Source organism: Artibeus jamaicensis, unplaced genomic scaffold (genome assembly GCF_021234435.1).
Source record: "Artibeus jamaicensis isolate MK-2021 breed Jamaican fruit bat unplaced genomic scaffold, CSHL_Jam_final contig_519, whole genome shotgun sequence".
Lineage (NCBI taxonomy): Eukaryota > Metazoa > Chordata > Mammalia > Chiroptera > Phyllostomidae > Artibeus > Artibeus jamaicensis.
The window spans coordinates 29,955,332-29,982,713 of NW_026521871.1; the positions used below are offsets into that span (position 1 = coordinate 29,955,332).

The 27,382-nt window shown below is 44.2% G+C and overlaps 1 protein-coding gene across 1 annotated transcript in view; it reads left to right on the top strand.

The window, feature by feature from the left end:
- Positions 1-8,252: 8,252 nt before the first annotated feature.
- CPNE4 (copine 4) overlaps positions 8,253-27,382 on the top strand; it is a 407,594-nt gene continuing 388,464 nt past the window's right edge. The window contains exon 1 of the mRNA XM_053669575.1: positions 8,253-8,301. Within this exon, the coding sequence (XP_053525550.1) occupies positions 8,279-8,301 (23 nt within the window). The 5' untranslated portion in view covers positions 8,253-8,278. The remainder of the gene's footprint in view (positions 8,302-27,382) is intronic.

The following is a 27,382-nucleotide window of genomic DNA, read 5'->3' on the forward strand; positions in this document are numbered from 1 at the left end:
CTTATGATCTTTGTTTCTCACCCAGCTTTCCATGTCTGCTTCCCTTGAGAAGGCTCAGATCCTCTTTCCTCACCGGCCCTCAAGGCCTGGCTGTGCTCTGGTCCCTGCCTTGTAACATCACTGGGTACAGGTGGGCCCTCTCCCCAGGTGCAGTGTAAGCTTCTCTGGGTAGCAGCTGTCTAGTGCACTTCCTGCCATAACTCCAGAGTACCTACACCCTTCTGTTACCCTGCGTGTGTGCCCATTCCCTTAGCACATGTCCTGCACTCAGGCCAAGTTTGTGGGTGGTTCCCGTGTCCATTTAACTTACTGAAAATCAACTCTATACCCTCTCTCATTTATTAAAAACACTCATATTGGATTGTTTGCTCAATATTATATAATCTAAGTGAATGTGTGAAGTTGTACAGATATATTACTGTACGCTGTGTATGTAATGCAGTATATATTATACTTGATGAAAAATTGATGGGATTTTTTTTCCAAAGATTTATTATGGGAGGTTTCACTTATGTATTAATTTTGCATCATAGCCCCTATCTAAAGTGTTTATTTGCAAGCCTCTTCTCTGTGCTGTATATAGATAGGTAGAGTTATCAGTGAAGGGCCTGCATGGCGAGTCAGGCATTCCTGGGTTTGAATCCCATCTGTGTTATCTCTTGAAGCTCACTTTCTACAGATGTAAAATGAGAATAATGATAGTCCCGTGTCCTAGGCTAGCTGTGAGCCTCGAAAGAAACCGTGCACATCTCTAGCATCCAAGCACCCCTCTTACTGCGGGCACATGGAAATTACTCACATTGCAGCTGTTGCTGGCTGGTGGCATCCCTCAAAGGTTAGGACTCATGAGTAATTTCCCTAATGGCAGTGGTTTGCTGTGTTGCCAGTGAGCTGTGAAAACTAGAAATCAGCAATCCAGTGCACGCTTTCCATAGGTACTGACACAGCCATCCCCCCTCCTCTTCTCTCCTCCTACCCACAAATTTTATGTGTAGCCACAAAGATCGCTCAAGGGTTATGCTGGGGTTCCTCTCGGGGAGAACTGGCTGTGTTCCTGCAGATCCCAGTTTTATTTTAAATGCAAAGTATGTTTAGCACTGGACCCCAGATACATAGCCAGAATACAGAATTAGTCACTCTGCTCTGCAAGGCCCACAACAGATGTTTATTGTATTTGACTTTCTGGATCTCCTGCTTTTGTCCAGAAAAGAACCCAGGCAGCCAGCAGTAGGGAACATATTGTGCACTTTCTGCTCAAAGTCCAAAATGCTGCTAGCACAGAATACTCTTTTTTTCAGGGAGGCCCCATGCATATCTTAAAGCCATGGTTCTTGAGCACAAATTAGAATCTCCTGGTGGGCTTGTTCCAACATAGACTGTTGGGCCCCACTCCTAGAGTCTCTGATTCAGTGGGTCTAGTGTTGGAGCCAAATGATTTATATCTGTGACAGTTTCTTAGGTGATGCTAATGCTTTTAGTTTGGGAACCACACTGGATAACCCCCGTCTTAAGCATGCACCTTATATAGATAAACTGTGCATTTCTCTCCTGTGCGGTACACCTGAGAACATTGGTGGTGAAGAAAGGGAGCTGACATTTACTGAGCACCTGTGACATTTGCCACACGCCACCATCAACTCATATTTATTTATCGAGACCATGTTATGGCTGTGCTAGGCTTTGGAATGAACAGAATGGGCACTACAGACATAATCCTGACCTCCTGGATATTATACTTCAGTAGAGAAGCATGCTTGCACAGATTAGTCTGACCCATAGAAAATGGAATATCAGAGAGGCTAAGTAAGTTGCCTAGGGTTACACAGCTAGTGCCAGACAAGAGACAAGAGAAGCTTAGGTACCATTTTACTTCCATTAAACCAGAGGTTCTTGGACATTTTGGTCTCAGGGCCCCTTTATACTTTCGAGAAGTATTAAAAACCCATAAAGCACTTTTGTGTATTTGGGTTAAATCGGTCATCACCTGCTGTGTTGGGAATCACAACAGAGCGGGCCCTGGTGGCATCAAACCATCCTGCAAGCGGCACCACCGCTCTCAAATCGTGAACTCTCATTTGTCTTAATGGCTCTTATAGCCATAAGGTCTCATCTTATGGAATCTTATAGCCATAACTTCTCATCTCCCTCAAGACATTTTTTTTTAAACACGAGGGTCTCTCTTAAGCCTTAGCTTATATTTCTAGTGGTGGCAACTTCCCTGCAGAAAAGGCCGACCTGCTTTGGAATTGCCTCTTTTGTATCTGTATTGTATGCATGTATGTATTTATGTGTATGTGCCTTTATGATAAGGAAAAGCAACAGTTAAATTGCCAGTTGCAGAACAAACTAAGGTGCGGCGGCTTTGCTATTCGTGGAATGATCTCTCTCGTAGCCGGGGGCATTGAAAAAGATCCAGGTCACGGAAGCCTGAGTGTGACGTGCACTGCCTTCAGGGTTCCTCCAGGCGCGCGCCCCCGAGAGGGAAGCCCGAGCACGCTGCCAGCAGCTCCGCAGATGCACAATTGGGCCCGAGGGCTTGCAGCTTTTATGTAACGCTGCCAGCTGAACTGAGTTTAATCGCGGGCTAACGACCGAAAAACTGCCCTTTCCCATCATTTGTATTCATTATCTAATGGGAATGGAAAGTCCTGGTAGATATTTTCCTTCGGTGTGTAATGGTCCGTGGTTGCTCTGGCACTGATGCCCTGGCTGACTCTGCATGCTTGACGTCGTCGTTAAGTTTCATTGTGTAAAACCAACCGAATCGGAGCTGACACAACTCAGTGTGGTTCTCAGCGGATGATCAATGAATTCAAATAGCCTTTTATCTTCACAGAGACCAGTGAACTGAGGGGGATGCTGCAGCGAGGGCGGTGTGGTTATTTAGAGGTAACAGATCCTCAGAGGAGGTGTTAGAAAGAGGGACTCTTCCAGGCATCTGACGATTTGATCTTTCCAACACTAAACATCTGGATCACTGGTTCAAGGAGAAACTTTTAAAATGTTTATCCAGATGTTTGGTGTCACACAGCACATCCTGTAGCCCAAGTCAACCAACCGAGACCGCATGGTGCTAGATGAGCGCTTGTCACCATCCTTTAAAGCTGACACTTGCTGTGAAGCGTCTCTGTTGGGTGACCCGTGGCAGCATGGATGCCTTCACACAGCATCTCTGGGTACAGGGCACATTTTGCGAGGCGATTATAACTTTTTGGAGGAAGTAGCTTCCTGGAAAGAAGCCCTTGTAGGAGGGCCTAAGGCCTAAGTGATTGTTGAATCACCTTTTCACCTTCACATCAAAGGGGAGTCTGAGAGATACCTCCTGGGAACCCTTTTGGCCAAGTTTCCTGAGCTGTTTTTCACTTGTGAGCATTTGCCCAGAATCCTCAGATTTTGACTCAATGGGCTCCTGTGAGCAGCATGCACTCTCACTCTACGTGATGAGCTGTCGGTTTTGCAGATTGCCGGGGCTGCGTCGGAGAACCCCTTTCTCTCAAGTGGGCACAAACAGGGAGGCAGCCGGGCTACCTCTTTCTCACCTACCCACCCTGCCCAGGTAATGGACTCCGGGAAGACCAGGCCTGCTTACCGGCTGACCCTTCCCACCTGCCTGTGTCTGCCTTGCCGTCTAAGCTAAGCAGCCCCGGCTTAGAATTGCCTCCAGCAGGAATGGATGAGAGTTATTTTCCATGTGGGTGGAATGATGATGGAATCTACCTAATATCATGGGAACATTATCTTCCCCAAGCTGGGGCGATGCAATATTCAATGGGGAAGGCTCAGTGCTTTGTTACTTAGATGGAAACGTCTGTCTGTCTTTGCTTACATGGGCAGAGACAGTTCTATTTCTGATTCCCCCCTCTCTGTGTTACGAGAGTAATTAGAATAGCTGCTTGTGAGGTTCACTCTCTGAACTCCTTGCTTCCTTTTTCTGTTATTTTTCATATATATATATATATAAACTTTGATGAATCTAAGGGAGGTTTGAGGTGAGATAAGACCCGATTAAGGCAAACTTGAGATCTGCAGCCCAAAAAGGTCATTGTCAAATGAGACCCACTAGGGCAGGGGTCAGCAGAATACAGCCCATGCATCAAGCCCAACATGTAGGCTTTTCTTTTTGGAAACAAAATTTAATTGGAACATAGTCACACCTCTCACTGCCTATAGCTGCTTTCACACTACAATGGCAGAGCTGACTAGTTGCAACAGAGACTGTATGGCCCACAAAGCCCATTATCCTTGCTTTTATTTTTTAAAAGATTTTATTTTATTTTACTTTTAGAGAGAGGGGAAGGGAGGGAGAAGGAGAGGGAGAGAAACATCAGTGTGTGGTTGCCTCCCACGTGCCCCCAACTGGGGACCTGGCCCACAACCCAGGCACATGCTCTCACTGGTGACCTTTTTGGTTCGCAGGCCAGCACTCAACCCACTGAGCCTCACCAGCCAGGGCATATCTTTGCTTTTTATAGAAAATGTTTGCCAAAACCTGCACTTGGGGCATGTCTCCGTTTGGCCATCTCCAGGCAGGAAACATACACAGACTTCAGGAAGTCCAGGGGAATATTATTCTGAAATATGTACTGTGGACCTAATATCTAACTGATAAAAATTTGTTGCTGTGCATTGTGAGGAACTCGTATACAGCAGGCACTTATAGGATGAATGATTATGCATTTTGATGTAACTGGTCTGGGTTTTATTTCCCCTTTTATAAAATCAAGGTGTCTGATTTGATGTCCAAGAATCCTTCATACATGTGTATTGTACAAAATATTAGGAGGTAAAACAGCCTTGGTGTCTTGTACCCTGGTCTGCCAAAGTGACAGCCACAGCCTCCTGAGTCACCGTCAGTCATCTTCACTTAGCATCAGCGGGAATTATTAGGCAGGGTCAAAAAGCATGACCGTCTGCTGTCATAGTGATATCAAGTGTGTTACATGGAGAGAAACAAAGGGATTTAAAAGTCGAGAACACCCGAATTTTGCATGATGCTTGTTCTGAGTTGCTTTCTGGAGATGGGCTTGAGGAACAGATTTGTGTGGCTCTTGACATATTCTTGGTCACATGCCAGGTGTGCCTGAGGTCCCTTCGCTCCTGTACTGAAATCATACATGAAAATCACACTTCCACTAGTTTCCAGGTTTATTGTACCGGGAGGAGGACAACTATTGATTGATTATTTGATTGAGGAATGGAAGGAGGGAGAGGTGATGGCAGGCTCCTGGCTCTTGGTGTCCTCTGCCCCCTGGGGAGAAGTATGACGTGTGTCACCCCAAGAGAAAGGCTCGTGCTCTGTGGTGTGATTTGGGCAGTGGACTCCTGATTTAAAGCGTATGCTATGCCCCTCTTTAGTCACTGGAGTTCCCACGGTCCTCCATCCTGAAAAAAAACATAGCCAGGGTTTCCATCTGTTCAGATCCACATATTTGACCATGGGGTTATCATTTATTAATTCATTCATTTGGGAGGGTGGCACGCTGCCTCTGCTGAGACGTGAGCAGAACCTCACCCTCCGTGTCCTCATCCCAGGCTGCACAGGGGCTTTCCTCTCAGGCACTCCAGCCTCCTGAGCGCCGGGGTTCCCATGGAGCATCCCTGCCTGCCTCCCATCTGGTAAGTGACTTACTCACCGGGGCAGGTCGGACAGCTGAGGGCAAGCAGGACCCTGAGCAGCCCCGGGCTGAGCAGGGCAAAAGCTCAGGCACAAGCTTTTGGCTTCCACGTGCAGGAGCCAGACCACTTTGTCCTTTTGGAGAAGAGAAGGGTAGAAGGGTAGAAGGGTGGACCGGACTGACATTAGCAAGATAACAGTTTGTGCTGGGTTCTGACTCTCATCCCTCTAACCTGCATGGGTGGAGGGCGTGGTGCATGGACGGACTGACTCGTTCTCTTGGCTGAGGAGCAGAATTTGCTACTTTGTAAGCTTTTAGCTTCTGAGAACTCCTAACACTTAGAACCTCTGAAAGCCATTAGTCTTAGGACTGGAAGCAGAGAGATTGCTTTGTGATCTGCTGAAGCATGGCTGGTACTGCAGCTCAGTAAACTGGCATCACTGTGTTAACTGAGAGCATCAGGGCAAATGTTCCTGAATTCTCAGTTGCACACTGGGTACCTCTACCATTCAGGGTTTTCAAGTAATGGGACAGATCATATGGAGATCACTGGAAATCTTCCTTATTCCTTTACATGGGTATCTTCGTATGCCCCAATTAATATTTTCCTTCACTCACCAAATTTGTGTTTTAGCTGCACTGCATCGTAAACTGGTGCAATACTGTGCCTATTGCTCTGAATCAAATTTATTTAAATGCTTCACCTAAAAAACAACAGCAGTCTGAATTATTTAAGTTACTCCCATCCCAGGACTTAGAAGATTTTATGTGCAACCAAGGCAAAGTCTTAGTGTAGAAGTTTTTAGTTAAAAGAGGGCACCATTTTTGCAGCTTGGAAGTAAAGGTGCTAATATTCGGCGTCACAGAACTGGACATGCTGTAGAACTTTAACACACTTTCTCGCTTGTCCTATTTGTAAATGTTGATCCTGGCACTGAGAACCTCAGAGCTTTTTCTATTTTCTTGTTTCACAACTCTTTAGGAACGTGCAAAAGGAAAGGTAATAAAGGACAATCTTTTCAAGATAAAGCATGATTTATAAAGGCGACAGCCATGCCATATGTGAACAGTGATTAACAGCTGCAGAGTCTGCCAGCAGCTCTTTAAAAATAAAGTGATAAGGCAGATTTTCCCATTATTTCATGTTTCGGTGCTTGCTCAAGTGCATTGCCCTGGTTTTTCTCGGCTTCATTTTATTCTGTAGCAATCGAATTACTCTTCATGTCCCAGCAGTGCTGTATCGGGGCTTACTTAAATACTTCACACAGATCCCTGGTTATTCTTCCCGCAGCATTTTAAATTTCAAGACAATGATTTGGTGTATTAAGACTGCAACCTCCTTGAAAACTGCTCATCTTTTTTTTTTTTTAAAGAGTGCATTTGGATGGACCGGAGGGAGTGTATTTCTAAGGCTTATTCATTTGGAATTGGTTCACTTTAATTTAGAGCTGGGATGGCAGTGGGCAGGTGCTTAATGAAGTGTCACAACTTTAAATGGCCTTCCCTTGCCATTACCGACAGATACGGGCTGCAGGGCTGGTGGGGACAGACAGACAGACAGATGAGCACAAAGACTGGTTTATCTCTGAGATGTGAGGTGGAAGGGGAAGCGCTCCTAAATTGAAATTTGTCACCTTAGAGAAATAGGTTAATTGTGGGAAATGCATTTTCATGAAATTCAGTTGTCTTTTCCTAATTGATAAACCCCTGACAATTTGCCTTGTATTGGGTGGTAGTTTTAATCTTGTTGGGATCCTAGTTTCCTTGGGGAATCTACTGAAAGCTATGGACCTTCTCACCTGAAAAGTGAAAACAACCTACAGACAGAAGTCTGTATATAATTTCAGGGGCTTAATGGACCTGTCTTAGGCATAGACCTTTTCCCATCAAGAGTCCCTTCATTGTATATTCAATGGATGTGTTCTCCTTGGCAAATTCCTTTTAAAAATATGTACGTTAATGTTCATGATATTATAGCATTTCTGTGAGGGGGAAAGGGAGCAGTAGAGCTGGAGACATCTTGGGAGACCCGGGCTGCCCGGGATGTGTTATGGGGGTTACCACAAAGAGCTGCGCACTTGCCAGGAAAGCTTTAGGCTGCAACCTTCCTGTGTCATCTGGGCACACTCTGCATTGAGTGTCTAGACCCTGGGGGGTGGGTGGAGGAGACAGGTGGAGGAGGGATGATGGCTGTGCCTCAGGGGGTTGGCAGAGAGGGTGGCCTGGCTGTGTGCCAGTGAGTATCCTCAAAGGCGCTCCTCTGCCCTCACCCCATGGAACCTGGGAGCCCTGATTCCCTGATGGGCTGCCCAGGATGTGGGTGGACTGAGTGGGTCATGTGATGCCTTGGCACAAATAAGAGGAGAAGGCCTCCCACTGCAACTCCTGCTGGAGGACCAGTGGTGCCTCGGGCTTATGCCCAGACATCCTCCAGAGCTCTGAGTCCTGGGCCATGAAATGCAGCCTTCCTGGGGCTGACTTGCCACGACTGGTGGCACTGTACTGGCAGGAGATGGTGGGTGCTGACCAGTGAAGCAAATCAGCATCGGAAGTGGTTCACGCACAGCTTTATGCAGGTGCACCGACAAGCCCGGAACCAGGTGCTGGGTGGCCCATAAGGCACCAAGAGCTATTTTGGAAATAGAAAGGGAACAAGTATAAAAATGGAAGATCCAGAAGTACAAGGGTAAGTCTCGTCCTGCATCCCAGTTTTGCCCCTGTTTTTCAACCTCCCTTTTCCCTCTTCCCACTCTTTCTTCTCTTTCCTTCCACTTTCCCTTCCAACCTTCCTTTCTTCTAGTCTCTCCTCCTCCCACCCCTTTCTCTCTCCCTCCTTCCCGCTTTTTCTTTCCCCTCCTCATTTTTCCTTTTCATTACTTCCATGAATCTTTCCTTCCATCTCATCTTTTTTTCCCTAGATCCGTCTTTCAACTCAGCAGATGTTTTCCCGTGTCCCCTGGGTGCACTTTGTCCTTTCCGATCCTTCTCCATCACGATGGGTCTGCCCTGCAGCACAGTTTTGTTCTGTTGCCTTCCCTCCGCTCCTTCTTCCTTAATTGACTGGCATATATTGAACACTGACCTGTGTCATTTACTGCCTCAGAAGAAAGCTAAAACAATGACGGGCTTTGCTTTCAGGACGGCTAAAGTCAAATTTAGGAATCAAAATACAAGTTTGTGAAGAGCCAAATAATAGTGTAATTGTTACATGATGTCACAAGAGAAAAATGTGAGATCACGCAGGACAGTGTGAGCATTACTGCTGCGGGAGGGGAATGAGACCCCCTTTTGAGCTCAGAAAATGGAACAATTTTTTGTGGGGTGCTTGAGTCTGGGAAAGTCCTGTAAAGAAGGAACATAAACTGGGGTTTCAAATAGGATTTTAATACTTGGAGAGGAGAAGAAATTTCAGTCTGGGAAGTGGGACTGATGTAAGTAAAAACTCAGTGATATTGGTTGTTGTGGTTGCTGTTGTTGCCTTTGTTTTCCAAGGGAAAGTTCCAGGAGAGCCTGTTTTGCCTGTTTAGGGCTCCTCTGCCTTCTCCTCTTCTCCCCGGCGTCAACATTTTCTCTCTAGTCTCCGTATTTCTCTCCCAAGTGCCATTTGTCTTCAGCCAGCGAGTGCTCAGGGGAATCGTCCCGTTCATCTCAGACCTTACCTTGATCAGCAGTCACTTTATGCTGCACATAAAAGCTGCTTAGAATGGGTGTCTGACTCGAAGAGGAGGCATTGCATCCTAATTCCCAGCTCGGTGGTTGAAATTTCAACCATTCATTGTTGTCAGCGCTTGGTGAGCCAAAGCAGATCAGGGTTGGAAGGATCTTGGAGGTTGCCTTGCCTTTCACACAGTCCAGTTTCACCGGTCAGGGGACGCTCCCTCTTTTCTGGCTCATCACATACACATTTAATGTGTGTGCTCGGATGTTTTGATAGTAGATGTGTGTTATGAGCTGAAACCAATTTATATTATTTAGTTCTGGCTTCCCCGATCCAGGAAGGGATATTTTCTTTCCAGGTGTCTGAGCAGCCCTATCCGAGCCTGCCACCCGGGCGTTTTCTGGCAGGGACTTAAATAAGATACGACTGATACCTTGTGGTGACAGCCGAGCTTGGGAGGCTGGAGATTCTGTCTATTCCCTCCGAGGCTGGCATTTCCCTGTGACTGTTCCATCAGGCCCAGCCTCGTCAGCAGCGTTGCTTGGGAGATCCAGGGTGGCTGGGGTCCCCTCCGCTTGTGGCCTTTGGATGTTTGCCCTTAACTAAAGGAAATAATCCCTTTACCAAATATTTGCTGGCTGCTCAGAGTAGAAATTTTCTCATTGGTACATTATGACTGCTTGTTGAAGAGTTCACCTTCAGGCACCATATATCTCTCGCGTGTGTTTGTGACGGAGGGGAGTTAGAACAAACAATTCCTTTTCTTTCCAAGGACAGTGTGGTGATTCTTAGGGTCCATATCACCTTTCCTTCTCATCCTTCATCAGGTGAAACCTGGTTAGAGGGGTTGCTGCTTAGCAGAAAGGAAGGGGGCAGGCGGTCCCCGTGGTGAATGGGAGCCTCACCACAAGCTGTCCTGGAGTGATATCACCAGAAGGCAACTTGGTCGTTTTTTATTCACACACGTTACAAAGAAGAAGAACCCAGGTCCAGAGAGAAGTGGTCTGGGCCAGAGCGATGCAGCAGATTAGAGATAAACCTCGATCTGAGTACAGCTCTCTGACACTCGAAAATAATTTGAGTTACCGGATCTTTGCATTCTATCACCAAAATATGTTAGCCGAAGAAAACAAGATACATAAATACTTAATCAGCAAATAAGTCAAACAGTTTTGTTCCACATTTTATTGGGAGTGATTTTAAATAACTGTTTTGTGAAAGACAGAAGCCAAGAACACAATCCTTGTACATTAAAAGGCGATAGAAATGTGTTCTTCCCCATGTACCATGGGGTACGCTCCTGTGTAATTAGACTACATTTTCTACTCCCAAATGCCAATGTTAGACAAGAAAAAAAAAAGAGATTAAAATAGCTTCTGAATTGAAAACATTTTAAGGAAAGAAAAGTAAAAATAAAAATAAGCTGGGTACCAGGGAAGGAAAAACGAAGTGGTCTAATGAGCCAAGCTGCCATTTCAGCCTCTGCTTGAGAGCGCCTCCGTCTCCTCCTCTTCCTCGGCTGCCCTGGCCTTTCCTCCAACCCCTGGGAAATTCAGAATGCCTGACCCCTGCACCCTGTGGGAGGAGGTTTGGGGAGAATGCGGTGGGGTGTGGCTCTGGGGCCATTTTTTCTTCCCTGTCCCCTTAGGGAAGCCTCTGAAAGTACCCAGAGAGAGCACCATTCCCCCCTGTAGACCATTTCCAGGGCCTTCCAGTCTGAGGCTATTGAAAAAGGGACTTTCTTTACAGAGCCGCCCCCATCTTCTTGAAACTCTTAGAGTTTGGCTCCCCTTTGAGAGCCCTCAGGAGGGTATAGCGTGCCTTACCCGGAGAGAGCGGAGCAGAACGAGTGTGCAGGCAACCGAGCAGCTTCGGCGTAGCTTCAACTCGGGCCTCGTCCTTTGCCTCAGAGTCACTACTGTCATTAACCCCAAACATCGATTGCTCTCCTGTATAGGTTGCATTATTAGAAGCAGGTAGTCCACAGAAGTTAAGAGCACTGGCTCTGGCATTGGGATGCCTGGGTTCAAATCTGGGCTCTACCACTTGTAGCTACATGAGTTGGGGCAAGTTACTCTACGTTTCTATGTCCCAGTCCTATTATTTGTCAACATGGAATAATGATGATAACAGGTCCCAGTTCACAGGTTGTTGTGTCCTTTTGGTGTCCTGGGAAAATGTAATGGAGAGAGCAGTCCAGTTTGCAGAATCTTAAACCGATTTATTAATAGGATGCCCAGACAGATGCTGTGGGGATTAGCATTTGAGACGTACCTTAGAATGAAGCATCCGTAGTTCCAGACAAGTCCTTTCTCTGACTGCCAATACCAACCTTGTCTGTTTAATCCTCCTGTCAGCTTGATGACAGTCAAGTGTGGGATCAGAGGAAGAATTTCCCACCACTGCCATCTTGACTCCTGATTTCTGTTTGACCAGGAGGATTACCTCTTATGGGCTTGCGTCCAAGACCTGGAGCTCAGGTTCTGCCCACCTCATGCCCACCTAGAGCAGGGCTCAGCAACCTGTGGCCGATGAGCCTAGTGTAGCCTACTACGGTTTGTTAATAAATGAAGCTTTATCAGAACACAGCTACACCCATGAATGTACATATTGTCTATGGCCACTGTTGTGCTGCAATGGTAGAGTTGAGTAATTGTGACAGAGACCGTGTGGCCTACAAAACCCGAGGCAGGTGCTGTCTGGCCCTGTGTAGAAAAAGCCTACAGATCCTTGACCTAAAGATCAGCCATAAGGAAGAGGGGGAAGTCTATCCAATGCAATATAGGGAAGCGGAGGTCACCAGCTAGTTCTACAGGCAGGGAAATTCAGGAGAGAGAGAAGATAAGTGTAAGAAGGTGGCCTATAGACCAAGGGGGACTAAGTAGTAAAGAACTGTTTTAATACAGGGTGCTGTTGCTTAAGCTGGAGTATATAATAACTTCTCTCATTTTAACTGAAGTTGCCCCTAATAATGTGCCGTGTCTTATCACAAAAGTCATAGGTAGTACTCCAGGGATGGGAAACTTAATGGGGTTCTTTGAACTGATCCTGTTTTCCCATAGCTGTGCCGTGCTGGTTGTTACGACTTCAAAACTGAACCATCCTTTGGGATATGAACTCACATTTTTAAGTGTGCATTCTGAACTGAGGGATTATTAGATTCCCATTCCCCAAGTACCAGAGTCCCCTCACTCCTTTGAATAGGTTGAGCGACCAGCTACTGTGAAATATCTCCGAGGGTCCACCCGCCCAGGTGGTCTGCCTGTCCCCTTTCTGTCATTAAAGGTGCCTAAAGGAAGACAGAGTGTGAAACCCAGGCTTTTTGACCAATGCATCTTGCTTTTTGAGGACAGCAGATAGTTCGTGCATAACTAACACCATCTCTACTAAGAGCTTGTCAGTCTCATCTCAACTCTGCGAGAGCTCATCTTTGTGGTTTTGAGTACACCCTTCCCCAGAGTTTCTGCACAGAATGGCTTGGGGCACAGCAAAGCCTGTCTATTGGTTGGAGATTCGGATCACTTTTGCTGTCAGGCTGTTGTTCACTCTGCTCAGGACCACCGCCATCCCGATGGGCACTGTTTCTAATTTCTACAAAGGCACCCTGTGGGCTGGTGGCAGTCCTGCCCCTTCCTCTCTCTGAGCTTCAGCTGCACCAGCTAGGGGAACCTGAGCTAGCTGGTTTCCAAGGCATCTCCCAGCTCTTTGATTGAAGGCCTTTTGAGTCAGCCAAGCAGTTCCCTTCATGCTCAGTGGTACTGCCCTGCCTGGAGTGCCTTTGAAGCCGGCAGGGAAAGCCAAGTGCCAGGAAATCCATGGGGCTCTGAGAGGGGAGAGCTCCTGGGTTGTTCTGAGGACAGAGCTCTGAATACTGGAGGTAACAGTATCGAGGCAAATAATGGCTATGGGAGGTCAGAGGGATGTCAGACCAAAGGCAGGTATGGCTGAGTCTGCCTGATTTTACTTAGTATTGGAGCAGAAGGGAGGCCAGAGCTTTTCTGGCTCCATGTACAAGAAGACATGTGCCTAAGCATCAGGTATGGACAGTCTTCTCCCCCTGACTGTACCGTCACTGGAAGTCATGCGTGGCCTTTGACACAAGACCTGGGCACAAAAGTGACCAGTTCTCTGGGCTGACAAAGATGACAGCGATAGTTGGGAAAGGGCAATAAAGCACACAGTTGGGTGTGAATGGACAGTGGTGAGGCTTGTTGGGGCCAAAGAACCCTCTGAGGAAAGAGGCAAGGAGCATCCTTGGGATCATTCATACTCCACCTCTAGCTACCTCCTATGACCAAAGTGCTGGGTGTATTTCTCTTAAAACCTTGTTTTGTTCCGTTTTGCTGCCACTTTGTTGAGCACTCAGTAATTTGTAGCTCTGTGTAGACATGATGTAAGTGGTTTTTGTTTTGTTTTCAACACTTTATTATGAAAATTTCAAATGTACAGCCAGGTTGAAAGAATATGTCCACTGCCATCTAGATTCAATCACTGATTTCTTTTTACTCAACCATATCTATCCATTAATCCATTTTAAATGCTTTTGGAAACAAATTATAGTTATCAGCATACTTTTCCCTCATACTTTAGCATGCATAACATTAACTAGAATTCGATAGTTAAATGCTTTCATATCATTATCTCATGTCATTTAAACCCCACAAGGTCAGGTGTGGCCTGTTCTGTCTGCATTTGGCAGAAGAGGAAACTGAGGCTCAGTGAAGATTGGCAGCCTCTCCAAGGCCGCAGAGCTAGAGAGTTCTGCACCTAAAATTCAAACCCAGATCTGTAACACCCAGATGATACTGTTCTTAAATACTGTGCCCTGGGGCCTCTCCACACTGCCTCAAATGTGGCTGTTTTAAGGGCAATGCGGTTGTAAGAGAAGGGGGAGCTTTCTTATCTGTTCAGAGTTAACCTAACCCAGGGTTTCTCAACTTTGGCGCCCTTGACATTTAGGGCCAGCGAATTCTTTGCTGTGGGGGCATCGAGAAATCTTTGACCTGTGCTTTGTAGGATGCTTAGCATCATCTCTTGCCTTTACCCATGAGGTGACAGTAGCACCCTCATTTCCACAAATCAAAGTATGTCCAGGCTTTGTTCAATATCCCTTGGGAGACAAAATTGACCCTGGTGGAGTGAAAATCACTGACAGAAACTAACGTTAATTTGTCATTAAAGAAAACAATCTCTACATAGGTAATTTCTGTATAAGTTTCCTCCCCCCCATCAAAAATCTATTATAACGAATACTGTGGGCCCTTCTCCCTGCCTGGCTGGTATCCTGACCCGTGTTCACCTTGCTGGCATCTTCCCCAGCTTTCCAGACATCGTCTCTTGGAGCATGGAGTCTCCCGAGGAAGTATTAAGAGCCAACCAGCTATGAAAACAGTGTGCTCTTGTGCTAAGTGCCTCTGCACAAGCAGTTAAAATGCTTCAGTGGCATAAACATATGGCATCAACATGGCCCCTGAAAACCACGCTGGGCTTCTAACAAGCATGGAGGGAAGGGGACAGGCTGTGCTGAGCTCCGGAAGCTTATAGAACAGGACCTCAGGAGCCCCCAGGAGCAGCTGGGCTGGGGTTTCTCAGGGACCTGGACGCCTTGCAGAGCAAGGCTTTGCAGGGAAGAGGCCTGGTGCCTTTAAGCCATTGCATTTTGTTCTTTAATAAAACGCCCTGCAGACCTTGACATCTGCCACAGAGAAAAGCCTGGAGCTGCTGTGTGGCCCAGTGCCTGCCCTTACCTCAGGCTCCGTGCAAGCTGCCTGCTGAGCTACGCCTTCTGTCAGGTAAGAGAATGTGTGCAGCTCAGCGGGGACCCCCTGCACCCTGCGGGCACAGCCTCCTAAGGGTGGGGCCCATCGCTCTGAGAGTTCTGGGCCCATAAACCACCTCCGGTCTTGGTCCCAGAGCAGGTGTCTGAGTTCCTCGGCAGCCCTGTTTAATAGTGCTAGGATGCAAAAGTTAAGGTCACTGGCATGGCTGACCAGAAGAGCGACTGCCTGGGACTTTTCATAATCAGGGCTAGAGCAGGACATCTCCCTCCCGGCTGATGTCCCCATGGAGACTGTTAATGGATTTTTTAAATAGGCTTTTTTTAAACGAACACACACTTTTGGAGCTAAATAAAATCACCAGCAAAAGTCTTTAGCAGTCCAGTGCCGTGCTCTGTTCTTTATGAAAGCGTGTAGCAGCACATCCGGCGCCACAGGCAGTGTGAGGTGTACACGGCGTGTGCCCCGATCTGCGTGCACGTGTACGCGGGCCTGGTTTTCTCCATCTGGAGTGATCACAGGGCTCAAAGCCAGACGAGCCTGTTTCAAGTTCCAGTTTAATTACTTCCCACAAGTAAGGCATGAATGAATTACGTAAGGTCCCTGAGCCTGTTTCCTTGTCCTTGAAAAAGGAATAATAGTACCTACAACGTGGCATTGTTGTGAAAGTTGAATGTAATGCATTTGAAGTTGCAAAGCATAGAAGGCACTTGATCAATGGCATTATTATTATTATTATTATTATTATCATCATATCCTCTTATGAACTATTAAGAAAAAACAGATACCAAGTCTGGAATAGAGCTAATTTTCTCAAATTACCCTTCAGTAATTAGGTTGTTATACCAGATACTCTGTTTCCCTCTTAGGACTAGATATGGATGTTTTCCATTTCAAAATAATTTTTTTTCAATTCCCATTTGATACGAAATGATAAGTCAACATTTAGGAATCTAAATTATTCTCACATGACACTCCAAAGGCTTCAGCTCATTCCACAAGCATTTATGAAGCACCTACTGTGTGCTGGGTGCTGCTCTAGGGGCTAGGGGCTCAACAATAAAAACAGAGACGAAGACCCCTGCTTGCTGGTAGCTCACAGGCCGAGGCTGCAACAGTCACGTGTCCAGATAGGATGGGTGCCATTCGGTGTTGGAGCTGTCAATCATGAGCAGACTCTGTTTCCCACCCTGTGCTGGGTATTGAAGGAAGCAGGGTGCAGTGAGTAAAACACTGGAATACGGTTGGTGTGTTGGGTAACTGACACGTGAGTAATTGACTTTGAGACAGAAAATACAACATCGTGACAGGTGTCATGGCAATCCAAGAATTGCTCTAGGATTTGTTTATGGATGAGTGATTCATTGAGATTCATTAAAGGGAAGTTGGTGGCATAAGTCCCTGGAACACAGTATGTGAATGTGCATGAACAAGCTGCTGAATGAAGAAAAAGCCTGCCAGTCATGGCTGTGCAGGTTCTATAGAACGCAACTCCAAGGCATGCCATTCAGATCGTGGAGATCGTGTCCCACCTGGGCAGTCAGCGACTCTGCCAAGCACTTCCCACACATTGTCTCATTTAATCCTCCCAACACTCCACCAGGTAAGTTGTGTTTTCTCTATATTGCAGGCATGGGATTTGGACTCAGTGAGGTTGTCACCTGCCCAGGCTAGCGATGAGCCAGTGATGGGGACTCACAGTCGGAATGCAGACCCCTCTGGCTTCAGAGTTTATGCTCGGAGAAAACAGCCCCTTGAAAATGAAACTGGATGGGTTTGAGTCTTGTCTTTAACCAGATGCTTACGTCTCTGGGGTCAAAGAGAAGTGAAGACAATGAAATTCATGAAGGTCCTGGGCTTCCACTCACAACCCCTGTCATCCCTGGCCCTGTTTTCTCCCTCCTGACCACATCCTGTTCTTCACTCTTCTTCTTCTTCTCCTCAAGAGAAGCCCAGAAAAACCCACCTGGTAGATAAGCTGGGCAAACCATATGCATTATTAACAAAAAATGAAAAGTAACAGCCTTGGACCAGCTGAAGGGAGGAGCTGTATTTGTAGCAGCTGTTACTGTAGTGTGAGTGGCTTCTTGGTGGAGAATCACCTCAAGCTCTGATGTGCTGTTTCTTTTGTAACTCATTTTTAATATCTCTCCACCCCTGAGTCACCAGTAAAGTGGGTAATACAATGTCATGTTGGTGTGTTCTCGAGACTTGTTGATTGTGAAATAACACGTCCTTCCCCTCACTGCCCTGCCAAGGTCTTGGCACTTCAAGCCCCTGTGATCCCAGAAACCCACGGGAGGCGGGATGGTCTGACTGCTCGTAGTTGCTTGTTGCTCGTAAAGGCGATTTATATCTCAATCAACTTTTTAGTATAATAGCTCAGCCCAGAGAATGGCAAAAGGTGAAAGAAGAATATATGTCAGGTTAACAAAAAAATGAAAGGTGAAAGTAAAAGGTGTGTCAGGTTAAAAAATTGTGTGAACCAATGACTACAATTTTAAAGTTTCCAGGTGTGTGTAATAATGACTCTGGAAGGGGACAGCAGCGTAACTGCCTTGGAAACATCCTGATTCTATGCTGTATTCTTCTGTCTCCATTTCAGAGCCTGTGGCATATATAGAGATAATGCACTCATTTGCTTTGCATCTTTTGTTCTGTTTATCTTTCTCTCTGAACGAAGGGTACGAAAAAGAAAAAAATTATATTTCTGAGTTACGTGCTTGATTTCCTTAATTTCCTCCCAGGATCCCGAGAGAAACATATTACTATCTCAATTTTACTGATGATGAAATCAAAGGCGTCAGAAGTCACATGGCCCAGGGTGTGTGTCTGAGCCTGCACAATGCAGAGCACACACTCCTTCCGCAGTGTTGTGTGCTTTGACGTTCAGGAAGAGGCCGCTTCCTTCAGTAGAAGAAGCTACCATTTTTTTCTTGTTTTGCTTTTATTTTATTGTTATTATTTTTAAGAATATTCATTTTGGGAATGACATTGGCTACTAAGATCTTATAGGTTTCGAGGGTACAATTTTGTAAAACATTGTCTGTGTTTTGAATTTCGTGCACATCACCAGCAGTCAAATCTTCTGTCACCGTATATTTGACCCCCTTCACTGCCTCACACCCCGCCTTCTCTCTGGTAACCACTGTGAGTTTTTGCTTGTTTTTCTTGTTTGTTCATTTCTTGGCTTTCAGTTTTACATTTCACATATGAGTGAGATAATATGGTTCTTTACTTTTTTTGTCTGCCTTATTTCATTTAGTGTGATATTCTCAAGGTCCATCTATGTTGTCACCAATGACAGTATTTTTTGTTGTTGTTGTTACAGAGAGGGAAAGAGAGGGAGAGACACATCAGTGTGAGAGGGAAACATCGATTGGTGGCATCTCATAGGTGCCCTGACTAGGGCCTGAACCCGCAACTGAGGCACGTGCCCTGATTGGGAATTGAACTCATGACCTTTCACTTTGTGGGACAACACCCAACCAACTGAGCCACACTGGCCAAGGGGCAAATGTCAGTATTTCAACTTTTCTTATGGCTGAAGAGTATTCTGTGTTAATAATAATAATATTCCCTACAGGTAAATAAAAACCAATAATAATAGGTATTAAGAATAATGAGTAATTACTCTGCATTAGACATTTTAATAGATGTTATATTTTCATAGTGCTTCAGTGAGGAAGGTACTATATATTTATTTATTAAAAAAATTTTTAAATCCTTACCTGAGGGTATGTTTATTGGTTTTAGAGAGAGAAGAAGGGAGAAAGAGAGGGAGGAAAACATCAATTCAAGAGAGAAACATGGATTGGTTGCCTCCTGTACGGACCCTGATGGGGGATTGAATCTGCAACCTAGGTATGCGCCCTGACCAGGAATTGAACTTGTGACCTTTTGGTGTACAGGATGACGGTCCATCCAACTAAGCCATCCAGCCAGGGCAGGAAGGTACTATTTTTATACCCATTTGACTGATGATGAAGCTGTGGCTCAGAGAGATAAGTGACCATCCCAAAGTCACACAGTTGTTAGAAGTTTCCATCTTTGCACTCTTGTGGTTTTCTTTTCTGTTAGACTTCAAACTTCTGGAAGGAGAGACTGTCCCTAATTAACATCTCTATTCCTAGAAGCCCCTGCAGAGTAGTTTTTTTATAGTAGGTGCTGACTGGACATTTGAATAGATGAATGTCAGCTAACTCTGGAGTCTGCCCTCCTTGATCTGTGCCTTTGGTCCCTTCACATGTTCTGGTCAACCCTGTTTTATCAGGTGGGCAGATGGGGGAAGAAGGGTGTGTCAGGAGATTGCTGTCTTTCTTCTGTAAAGCATAGCAACCTACAGCTATCGTCTATATATGGTAGGAAGGGAACATTTGTTTCTTTATTTTTGGGTGACTGTATCATGATAAGATGGCTTATGTTAACTTGACAAATAACCCCAGTGGTTTAGTATTACTGAGCAGCTAGCTCTTTAGGGCAGTTGTCCTGTACTTCGAGTGGTCCAAGATATGGCCTTGACCTTCGACTCTGCCATTTCAACACAAGGTTTCCTTCGTGGTCCCACAGGAGGATGAATGGGTGCTGGGGCTGTCTTGCATTGGTCTTTGAAGAGACATTCATCATTCCGGTCTCATCCTATTACATGTCTCCAGACTTCAAAGTAGGTGTAAAAGAGAAATTAATTTGCCCATGTGCTCAGGAGAAGAACATTAGATGTAAGTGAGCTCCAGGAGACTCTACCCTACTGGTATTGGTTCTTTATTGTGTTTCTGCTGCCACATCATAGGAAGGATGAAAGGTGACAGTTATAATTCTACGATGTTTCTTCAGAATAGTGTCATGAATTGGCCATCTTGTTGGGTGTGTGAGATTAATTTCAAGTCCATATGCTTAACCACAGTGACTTGTGACCAACCCTGGCTATTTAAAGTTTCTACATGTTGGCTAAACAAGCAGTTGCATTTTTAAAGGGTAAGATATTTCTTCTAACCTATTGAGAATGGTTCAGTTCAGGAAATTGTTCTATTTTCTCAATATTGTCTCAAAAGATGGACCAGCTGGCTTACCTAGAATGGTTGGTATTTTTTAATGATTGTGTAAAAATATTTTTTCAACAGATTGTTAGAATCCTTCACAAAACAATGCTAAGTGAGCTTAATGGAATATAAAATTATACATATATATGTAATCCCAAATTTCTAATAACTTCTGTCTGTGTCTCTCAGTCCCTGTGCACATGTGTGAATGTGTGCACACTCACACACACTCATGTGTTCACACCTTATACTGGAAATCAATACATCAAAATATTAACTGATACAATTTGTATGCTTAAGGGTTATTTTTGTTTCTTCTACATATTATTCTGAATTTTATAGAAATTTTTATGCAGAATATTCACTTGTAAAGTGTGTAATTTATTTTGTTTAGATTATGTTATAAACAGAAAAAATACATTTTGTATGTAGAGATAGAATGGATACTTAAAAGTGTTCATGTATTTTTTAATAATTCTTGCTCACAAAATAGAATTAAATAGTCCTAACTGTAGATAACTTCCTTGCTCAGCTTCCTTTGTGAAGTCATTGAGAACTTGGAGACAGTGTTGAAAGAAGGATGTGGAAGGCATGGGGAGAGAGAGAGATTCCATTCGGAGATGAAGGGACCATCATTTCCATCACGAAACTCAATTTAATTAGGGTCAGCCAGTCCCTGTATCACCGTCCCCTTCTGCTCTTCCAGGTTAGTTAATTTGGTATCTTCTGATGAATGTTATCTTGCAATTAAAATGCTGGTGCCAGCAAGTTCCAGCATCGTGCTTTCCTTGACCCCTAGTTGTCAACAGATCTTGTCTTTTTAATCAGAACCTGTATAACTCTGTTCTATCAAGTAACTCATTTTCCCAGATCCCAGCAAGTATGAGTGGAGAAGAGAGGCACTAGCTGAATTTTAATTTAATCACTTGCATTTCAGGAAATGTGTTAAAAACATGGCACTAGGGTGGTTTGTACAGTGCAAGGAGGATGCACCTGCTGTGGCCTGATTCCCACCCACTTGCACTCCATTATGGAGCACGCAGGGCAGACAGAAGGCCTGCCATCCAGAAGCAGGAGGTGAGCGTGGCTTCCTGTGGAAATAGGAGAGACGGGGACCATCATGTGGGCTATCATCTGAGGCAAGAGAGGAAGGAGATCCAAGCTCCACATTTGCCTGCTCCCTGGGAATGAATGATGTAGAGAGACAAGGTGCTGGGGTCAGCAGAGTGTGAATTGGATAATGGGGGCCTTTGTGAACAGGCTCATTGGACTCGACAGCTCAAAGCCCCTGACCACAGGTAATCATTCAAAACAGACTGAGAAGTTGTTCTCTGTGGCAGATGGCCCTGGTCCTCCCTCACTTTTCCCCTTAACTGCATAGAGTCCCTCAAGCAGCAGCCTTGATGTCATCTGTGTGACCCATGTGGATGGGCTTACGTGCAGTGTGTGCATTCACCACAGGCAGCTGCCAGTGCTGGGTGAACAAGCACAGTATGTCGGTGAAGATGAGTCCCATTTGGAACCCAAAGCTTATTCATTGAACTTGGTGCTTCTTGAGCTCCAGAGTGCGTGGAGATCACCTGGGCATCCTGATAAAATGCAGATTCAGTCTCCGTAGGTCTGGAGTGAGGCCTGAGATTCTGCATTTCAGCAGGTGTCCAGGCCGTGCTGAGACTGCTGACTATAGGACCACAACTTTGAGTAGTGAGGATTTAATTGGCAGCTGTTGTCTTCATTGGGATGCTCAGCCTATCAGAAGGATGTTGGCAAGACTTGACTTCTTGACCTGTTCCCTTATTTACATTTTTTTTATTATAAAGGATGCTTAGCCTTTGGTATACAAATAACTCTTAAAGGGATCGATTCATGGTTGTTTTTTTTAAATCCTTACCCTAGGATATGCTAATTGATCTTAGAGCGAAAAGAAGGTGGAGGAAGGAGAAAGAGAGAGAGATTGATTGATTGATTAATGTGAGAGATAGCACTGGTCGGTTGCCTTCTATATGCACCCAGACCAGGGATCGGACCTAGGTACGTGCCCTGATTTGGGATTGAACCTGCAGCCTTTTCTTGTGGGCGCAACACTGCAACCAACCGAGCCACCCATCTGGGGCACAATTGTTTTTTTTTTAAGTTGGGAACAGAAGTGTCCAGATGAGCACCATGAGCTGATTTTCTGCAGTCTTATCCACAATACACCTCCTAACCTAAAAGTTAATTTCTTTTGTTTTTAAACTCTAATTTCTTAAACTATAAGCTTCTGGAGGACAAGAGCTAATGCTTTGTGCAGACAAATGTGTAATAAAGACCTGCTTGTCATATTCCACGTTTTATGCTGTGATCTAACTTGACAAAAAACAAAAACAATAAAGATGGTTGATACATTTGAGTTAAATGTGGCAAGAAAAATTGAAGCAATTCCTCTAGAACTTCATGGCCTTGTATTCCTACTTAAATCGGAGTTGAATTTCGTATGCGTCCCATGAACATAACAAGTCAGCTACCCGTTAATGAAAGCTCTGGTCTCTGTCACCTGCCAGTTCTTCTTGGGTCTCTTTGAGGCTTTCTGCCAAAGCATTGGTTTAACTTAATATCCCCATCTCTGCAGAAATTGGTCTATGGCCTTTTGTGATTGTTCTGAATGCCATGATGTGCCATTGAGATGATGAATGGGGCAAATAAGAAAAGTCAAGAAAGCAGCCATAGGAGGCTATTGCCATGTGGGTGTGAGTGCCAGAGGTGACGACAAGATTGGCAGCCTAATAGATTTTTATTAGCTGGCCCCGATGTGTCTACAGTGATATCATCCTTCAGAAAGTGGCCCAAGCACTCACTGGGAATAACGTAACGTGGTTAAGGGAAATAAAAGTGTTTGGAAAGGCTCAGAAATGGGAAAAAATTCTATTCAGCAGCAGCTGATCTAGGGAAGTTACAAAAATGAAATCGGTTGCGTACGGGTTACCAGAGTGAACTTGAAATTATTTCTTCCACTGGGTACATTGTAAATAACCTTCTATAAATTGGAGGGACTCTGTGGTCTGACCCATAGATACAGGTTTTAGCTTCGATTCAGCCCTCGAGTCTCTGGATTTGTGGAGTGTATGGAAGGAGGAGAGAGGCTTAAGGATCATCTTCCATGTGCTTTATACAGGCATGGAGCTGTTTGTAGGAGTTGTTGCTTTGAATCACATAGGGAGGGAAAATTTTTTTTTAATGCTGAGAACTACAAGACTTCAGGTATTTCTTACGGCTCAGGCCAGTAGGCTTTGAGTTTCTGCTTGTAGCAATTGTGACATGATATTTGTGATGTATGTATAGTTTTCATTTGCAGCCAGATTGCATTTATCATTTCATTTGTGGTATATTGATTGAAACAACCACATTGCTGACATTATCTACTCATCATACTTGAGTAAGATTTGCCCTCTGCCCTTTCATGAAAGTGTTTTATTTTGTTCTTCTGAATTAATCATAATCCTCATCTATTCAAATCAAATAATCTTTTGGTTGGCCTAATTGACCTTCTTGTTCTCAAGCCAGCAAAATAAATTATTTGGTGATGAGGATTTAGTTGAATTTGCTTTGCTTTCTTGTTCAGGTTATAATATTCAGAACCTTCGAATTTTACTTCCTTTTAAAGCTCGCATCTACCAAGCAAAGGGCAAACAGGCTCTGATTGCACATTAAAGCAATTTTGTTCTGGCGCGGTCATGACTTATTTTACCGAGGGTTGTTTTGAGTGGATCGAAGCTGTCTTAACATTTCTGTGTCCTATTTCCTTAACTGTAAAATGTGTGTGATTTATAGGACACAGCTTATAGGGCCGCAGATTTCAGCAACTAAGCGAGATGATAATATGTTCTCCATTCTTTGTGTAAATATTTGAAATGCTGCTGCCTCAGAACTTCATCCTGTCTGGAATGTTTTTCTTCCATTTCGCCAGCTCTCTCACTCCTTCGTGTTTTCACTTAAGAATCCCTTTCTCAGTGAGAACTCCTCCTAACTCTTATAATATAAGAATATTCTATGTAATATAAAGTATTTTATAGCCTTCTTCCCTGCTTTGTTCTTTGTCTTGGCTCTTTTCACTGTCTAGTAAACTGGATAGTTTATCAGGTTTACTGGCTATCATTCCCTCCCTTCAACCCAGTAGAATATAAGGTCCATTAAGTAACAGAAATCTGTGCCTTATTTTATCCCTAGCACCTGGGAATGAAATAAATATCTGTTCGATTAATATAATGTGATTGGTACAGCTCAGCACATAAGTACTTAATACACATCGAGTTGTGACCTGGAGACCTCACACTGCCTTCTCGGGACTTTGTGTCTAAATTTTCCAGCTGAATCCAATCTCATCCGTCTTCCTGGGCCGCTCCGACATCCATTCCTCTTTGCCGGTTGCTTTTTTCTTTAACTCTCATTTTTATGATAGCATTATCTTTTTCTTTCTCCTAGCTTGTTCTCTGATTATTTCATATGACTTGGCCCAATCTCCTCAACCATTTGTGCGAGGGTTTTTTTTGAAGTTTGAAAAGTGACTCATAGTTTTTATTTTCTGTTTCCTTCAGCATAGTGGCGGGGACATGATGCATGTTCATTGAATATTGTACCAATTCACATTGAGGAAATGTGTGACTACAGAATTTATTATTTACTAACTGGAAACCATGAAACCAATTGAATGGAGGAAAAGCAGTATCATTTTTAGTCAGCAAATACGTGAGTGAAGTACATTTACTTGTGTGAATTAGCAGATTAGTACTCATCTTTATCCCATTAGGGTGCTCTAGCCATACTGGACTTCTTTTCTTTCCCTAGCTTTGACTAGGAAAAAATTTAAATATCAGAAACATTGAGGGAATTTTACAGTAAGCACCTGTGTACCCGTGAGTTAGGTTCTGTTGTTAAAAATTTAGTCTAATTGTGATATCACCTACCCACCCAGCTGTCCACTTTCTGTGTATTAACTTCTTCTGTTTAGTGCATCTCAAAGTAAACTGCAGACATCGCTATACTGTGCCAATAATCACATCAGCATGTATTGCGCTAGAGTTTAATATTGCACCTATCCTTCTGAATTTTTTTGTCAGCATAGATTTCATTTTCTTCTTCTAGGATTTCATATAAAAGGAAAACATGTAGTAAGTACTGTCTTTTGCATAAGGCTCATTCACCAAACACAGTGTTCCTGAGATTCATCTATGTTCTTACAAGCTTATTCCTTTTAATTGCCAAGTAGTATTCCATTCATGGATATATCTCTTTGTCCTTATACCAGTTGATGGACATGTGAATAAGGCTGCCATTCATGTACATCTGTGTACAAAGCTATCTTTTTCACTTTGGATAATACCTCAGATTGACATTTCTGGGCCATGGAGGGCACTTCTTTTCGTTTTTGTCCTCAAACATCCATGCTTTTCCCTGCACTAGCTCTTCCTTTTGTTGGGAACGCTGTTCTCCGTGGCTGCCTCTGTTGTATCACTCAGATTACAGCCTGCCCTGACCACCCATTCTGAAGTAATCGCATAGTCCCTCTTTAGCACAGGGTGCTATTTTCATTATCCGCATAGCATTTCCCATCATCTGATACTTCCGTTTTCCCCATTATTTTAACATGAGCTAGGGATAGGGCCTGTTTGCCTTAACTGTTCTCATTCCATAATCTAAAATGGTCAACAGTAGTTTAGTTTTAGTTTTAGACTACTCTATGGTCAATATGGCATGGTATGTATTAGGTTCTCAATAAACATTTGAAGATGTCAGTACAGAAATGAATAAATTAAATTCCAGGTTGCTAGAACCCCACTTATTTTCGTCATTGTTCTATTTTCAGTAGCCAACACATAGCAAGTGCACACTATGTATTTGATGGATGAATAGATGAGACCATTTCTTGGTGGATCAGAAAATCTTAAGAAAATGCCATTCTGGAAAAGGTCTTTCCTGCCTTATCCTATAAAGGCAGTGAATTCAATTGCTTAAATGTGTTCAAAACCTGGGTAAAAATAGGTCAGAGCTGAAGGTAGGAGGCATCTGCCCTATATGCCTTGATATCCAGGGGGAAATTGCTGGCGGCAAACTGGAAAACACACTTGTAAGCTGCCATATGAACAGATTGGCTCATTAATTAGATGTTTAGTGATGCTAAAATATATTTCTCCAAATTCGAGATTTTGGTAGACACCTTAATTAAGGGGATAAGCATCAAGAAGGAAGGGCTTACCTTACAGAGTAATCAGTACACACAGTGCGGTTGGCAAGTGGACATGGTTTTCTTGACTTGCTCATGGATTGTTATCTAGGATGCCTGCAGCAACAGCAGCAGGGGATCTTTGAAGTCCAAGTGCAGGAAAAGTCAGCATTTCTATGCTCTTAGAATTTCCTGGAGTGGTTGAGAGGGACAAGAGAGAAAGAAGGCATAGTGATATCTACATCTAGGTCCTTTCTTAATCTAGTTGACCTTGTACTATGTATCAGCAGAGAACTGGACCTGCCCATCATGTGAATTGAGAAGGGGGTTCTAATATCATCCAATACTCCATAAAAGAAATGGACAACCAGTGGGGACATTGGGAGAGAACCTTCTCAATATCAGCTTCTCTTTGCATTGGCCACTGGCATGCCTGTGCCCTGAATTTTAAAAGCAGAGGTATGCAAAGAAGCAAGGTGGAACTTAAAATTCAACTTGGACATAGCTCCCCAAACCAGTGTTCCACCCATCAGCCCTAGTCTTCTACCACAGTGCCCAGTAGAGAATCCACTTATTTGGAGATCAAACTCAGGAAGCCACCTTCCAAGTTGTGCCTTTCACTGTTAGCACTGCCTCTCCTTTCTCTATAGGAATAGCTCATGTTTAGTACGGTATCATTACACAAGTTGAGTTAAACCCTGCCTGGCAAATTTTGTAGTTTGAGGGAAAGGAAAGTCAATAGCATTAAGATGATCTAGGGAAGCTTGATAAGAGATGTGGGAAACTTTATGTGGGCTTTTATTTCTGCAGCAGACATAACCATGAAAAAACCAAGCACTCCTCAAGCTTTTTTTTTTTTTAAATCAGGCCATAGTAATTCTCAGGAGAGGCTAGCTACTCGGCAATGTAATATTTTGAGAAGCAGAGTTTGCTCTGTAATGTGAATAAGATCCATTAGGTCTGTTAAAAACCACAGTGGGATTCCTTCCTTAAGTACCCAACATTATATCTGTTAGAAACTTGGACTTTAATTATTTAGTTATATATATTTTTTAAATATTTGAGTTTCAGGGACACTCTGAGGTAGGGGATTCTGG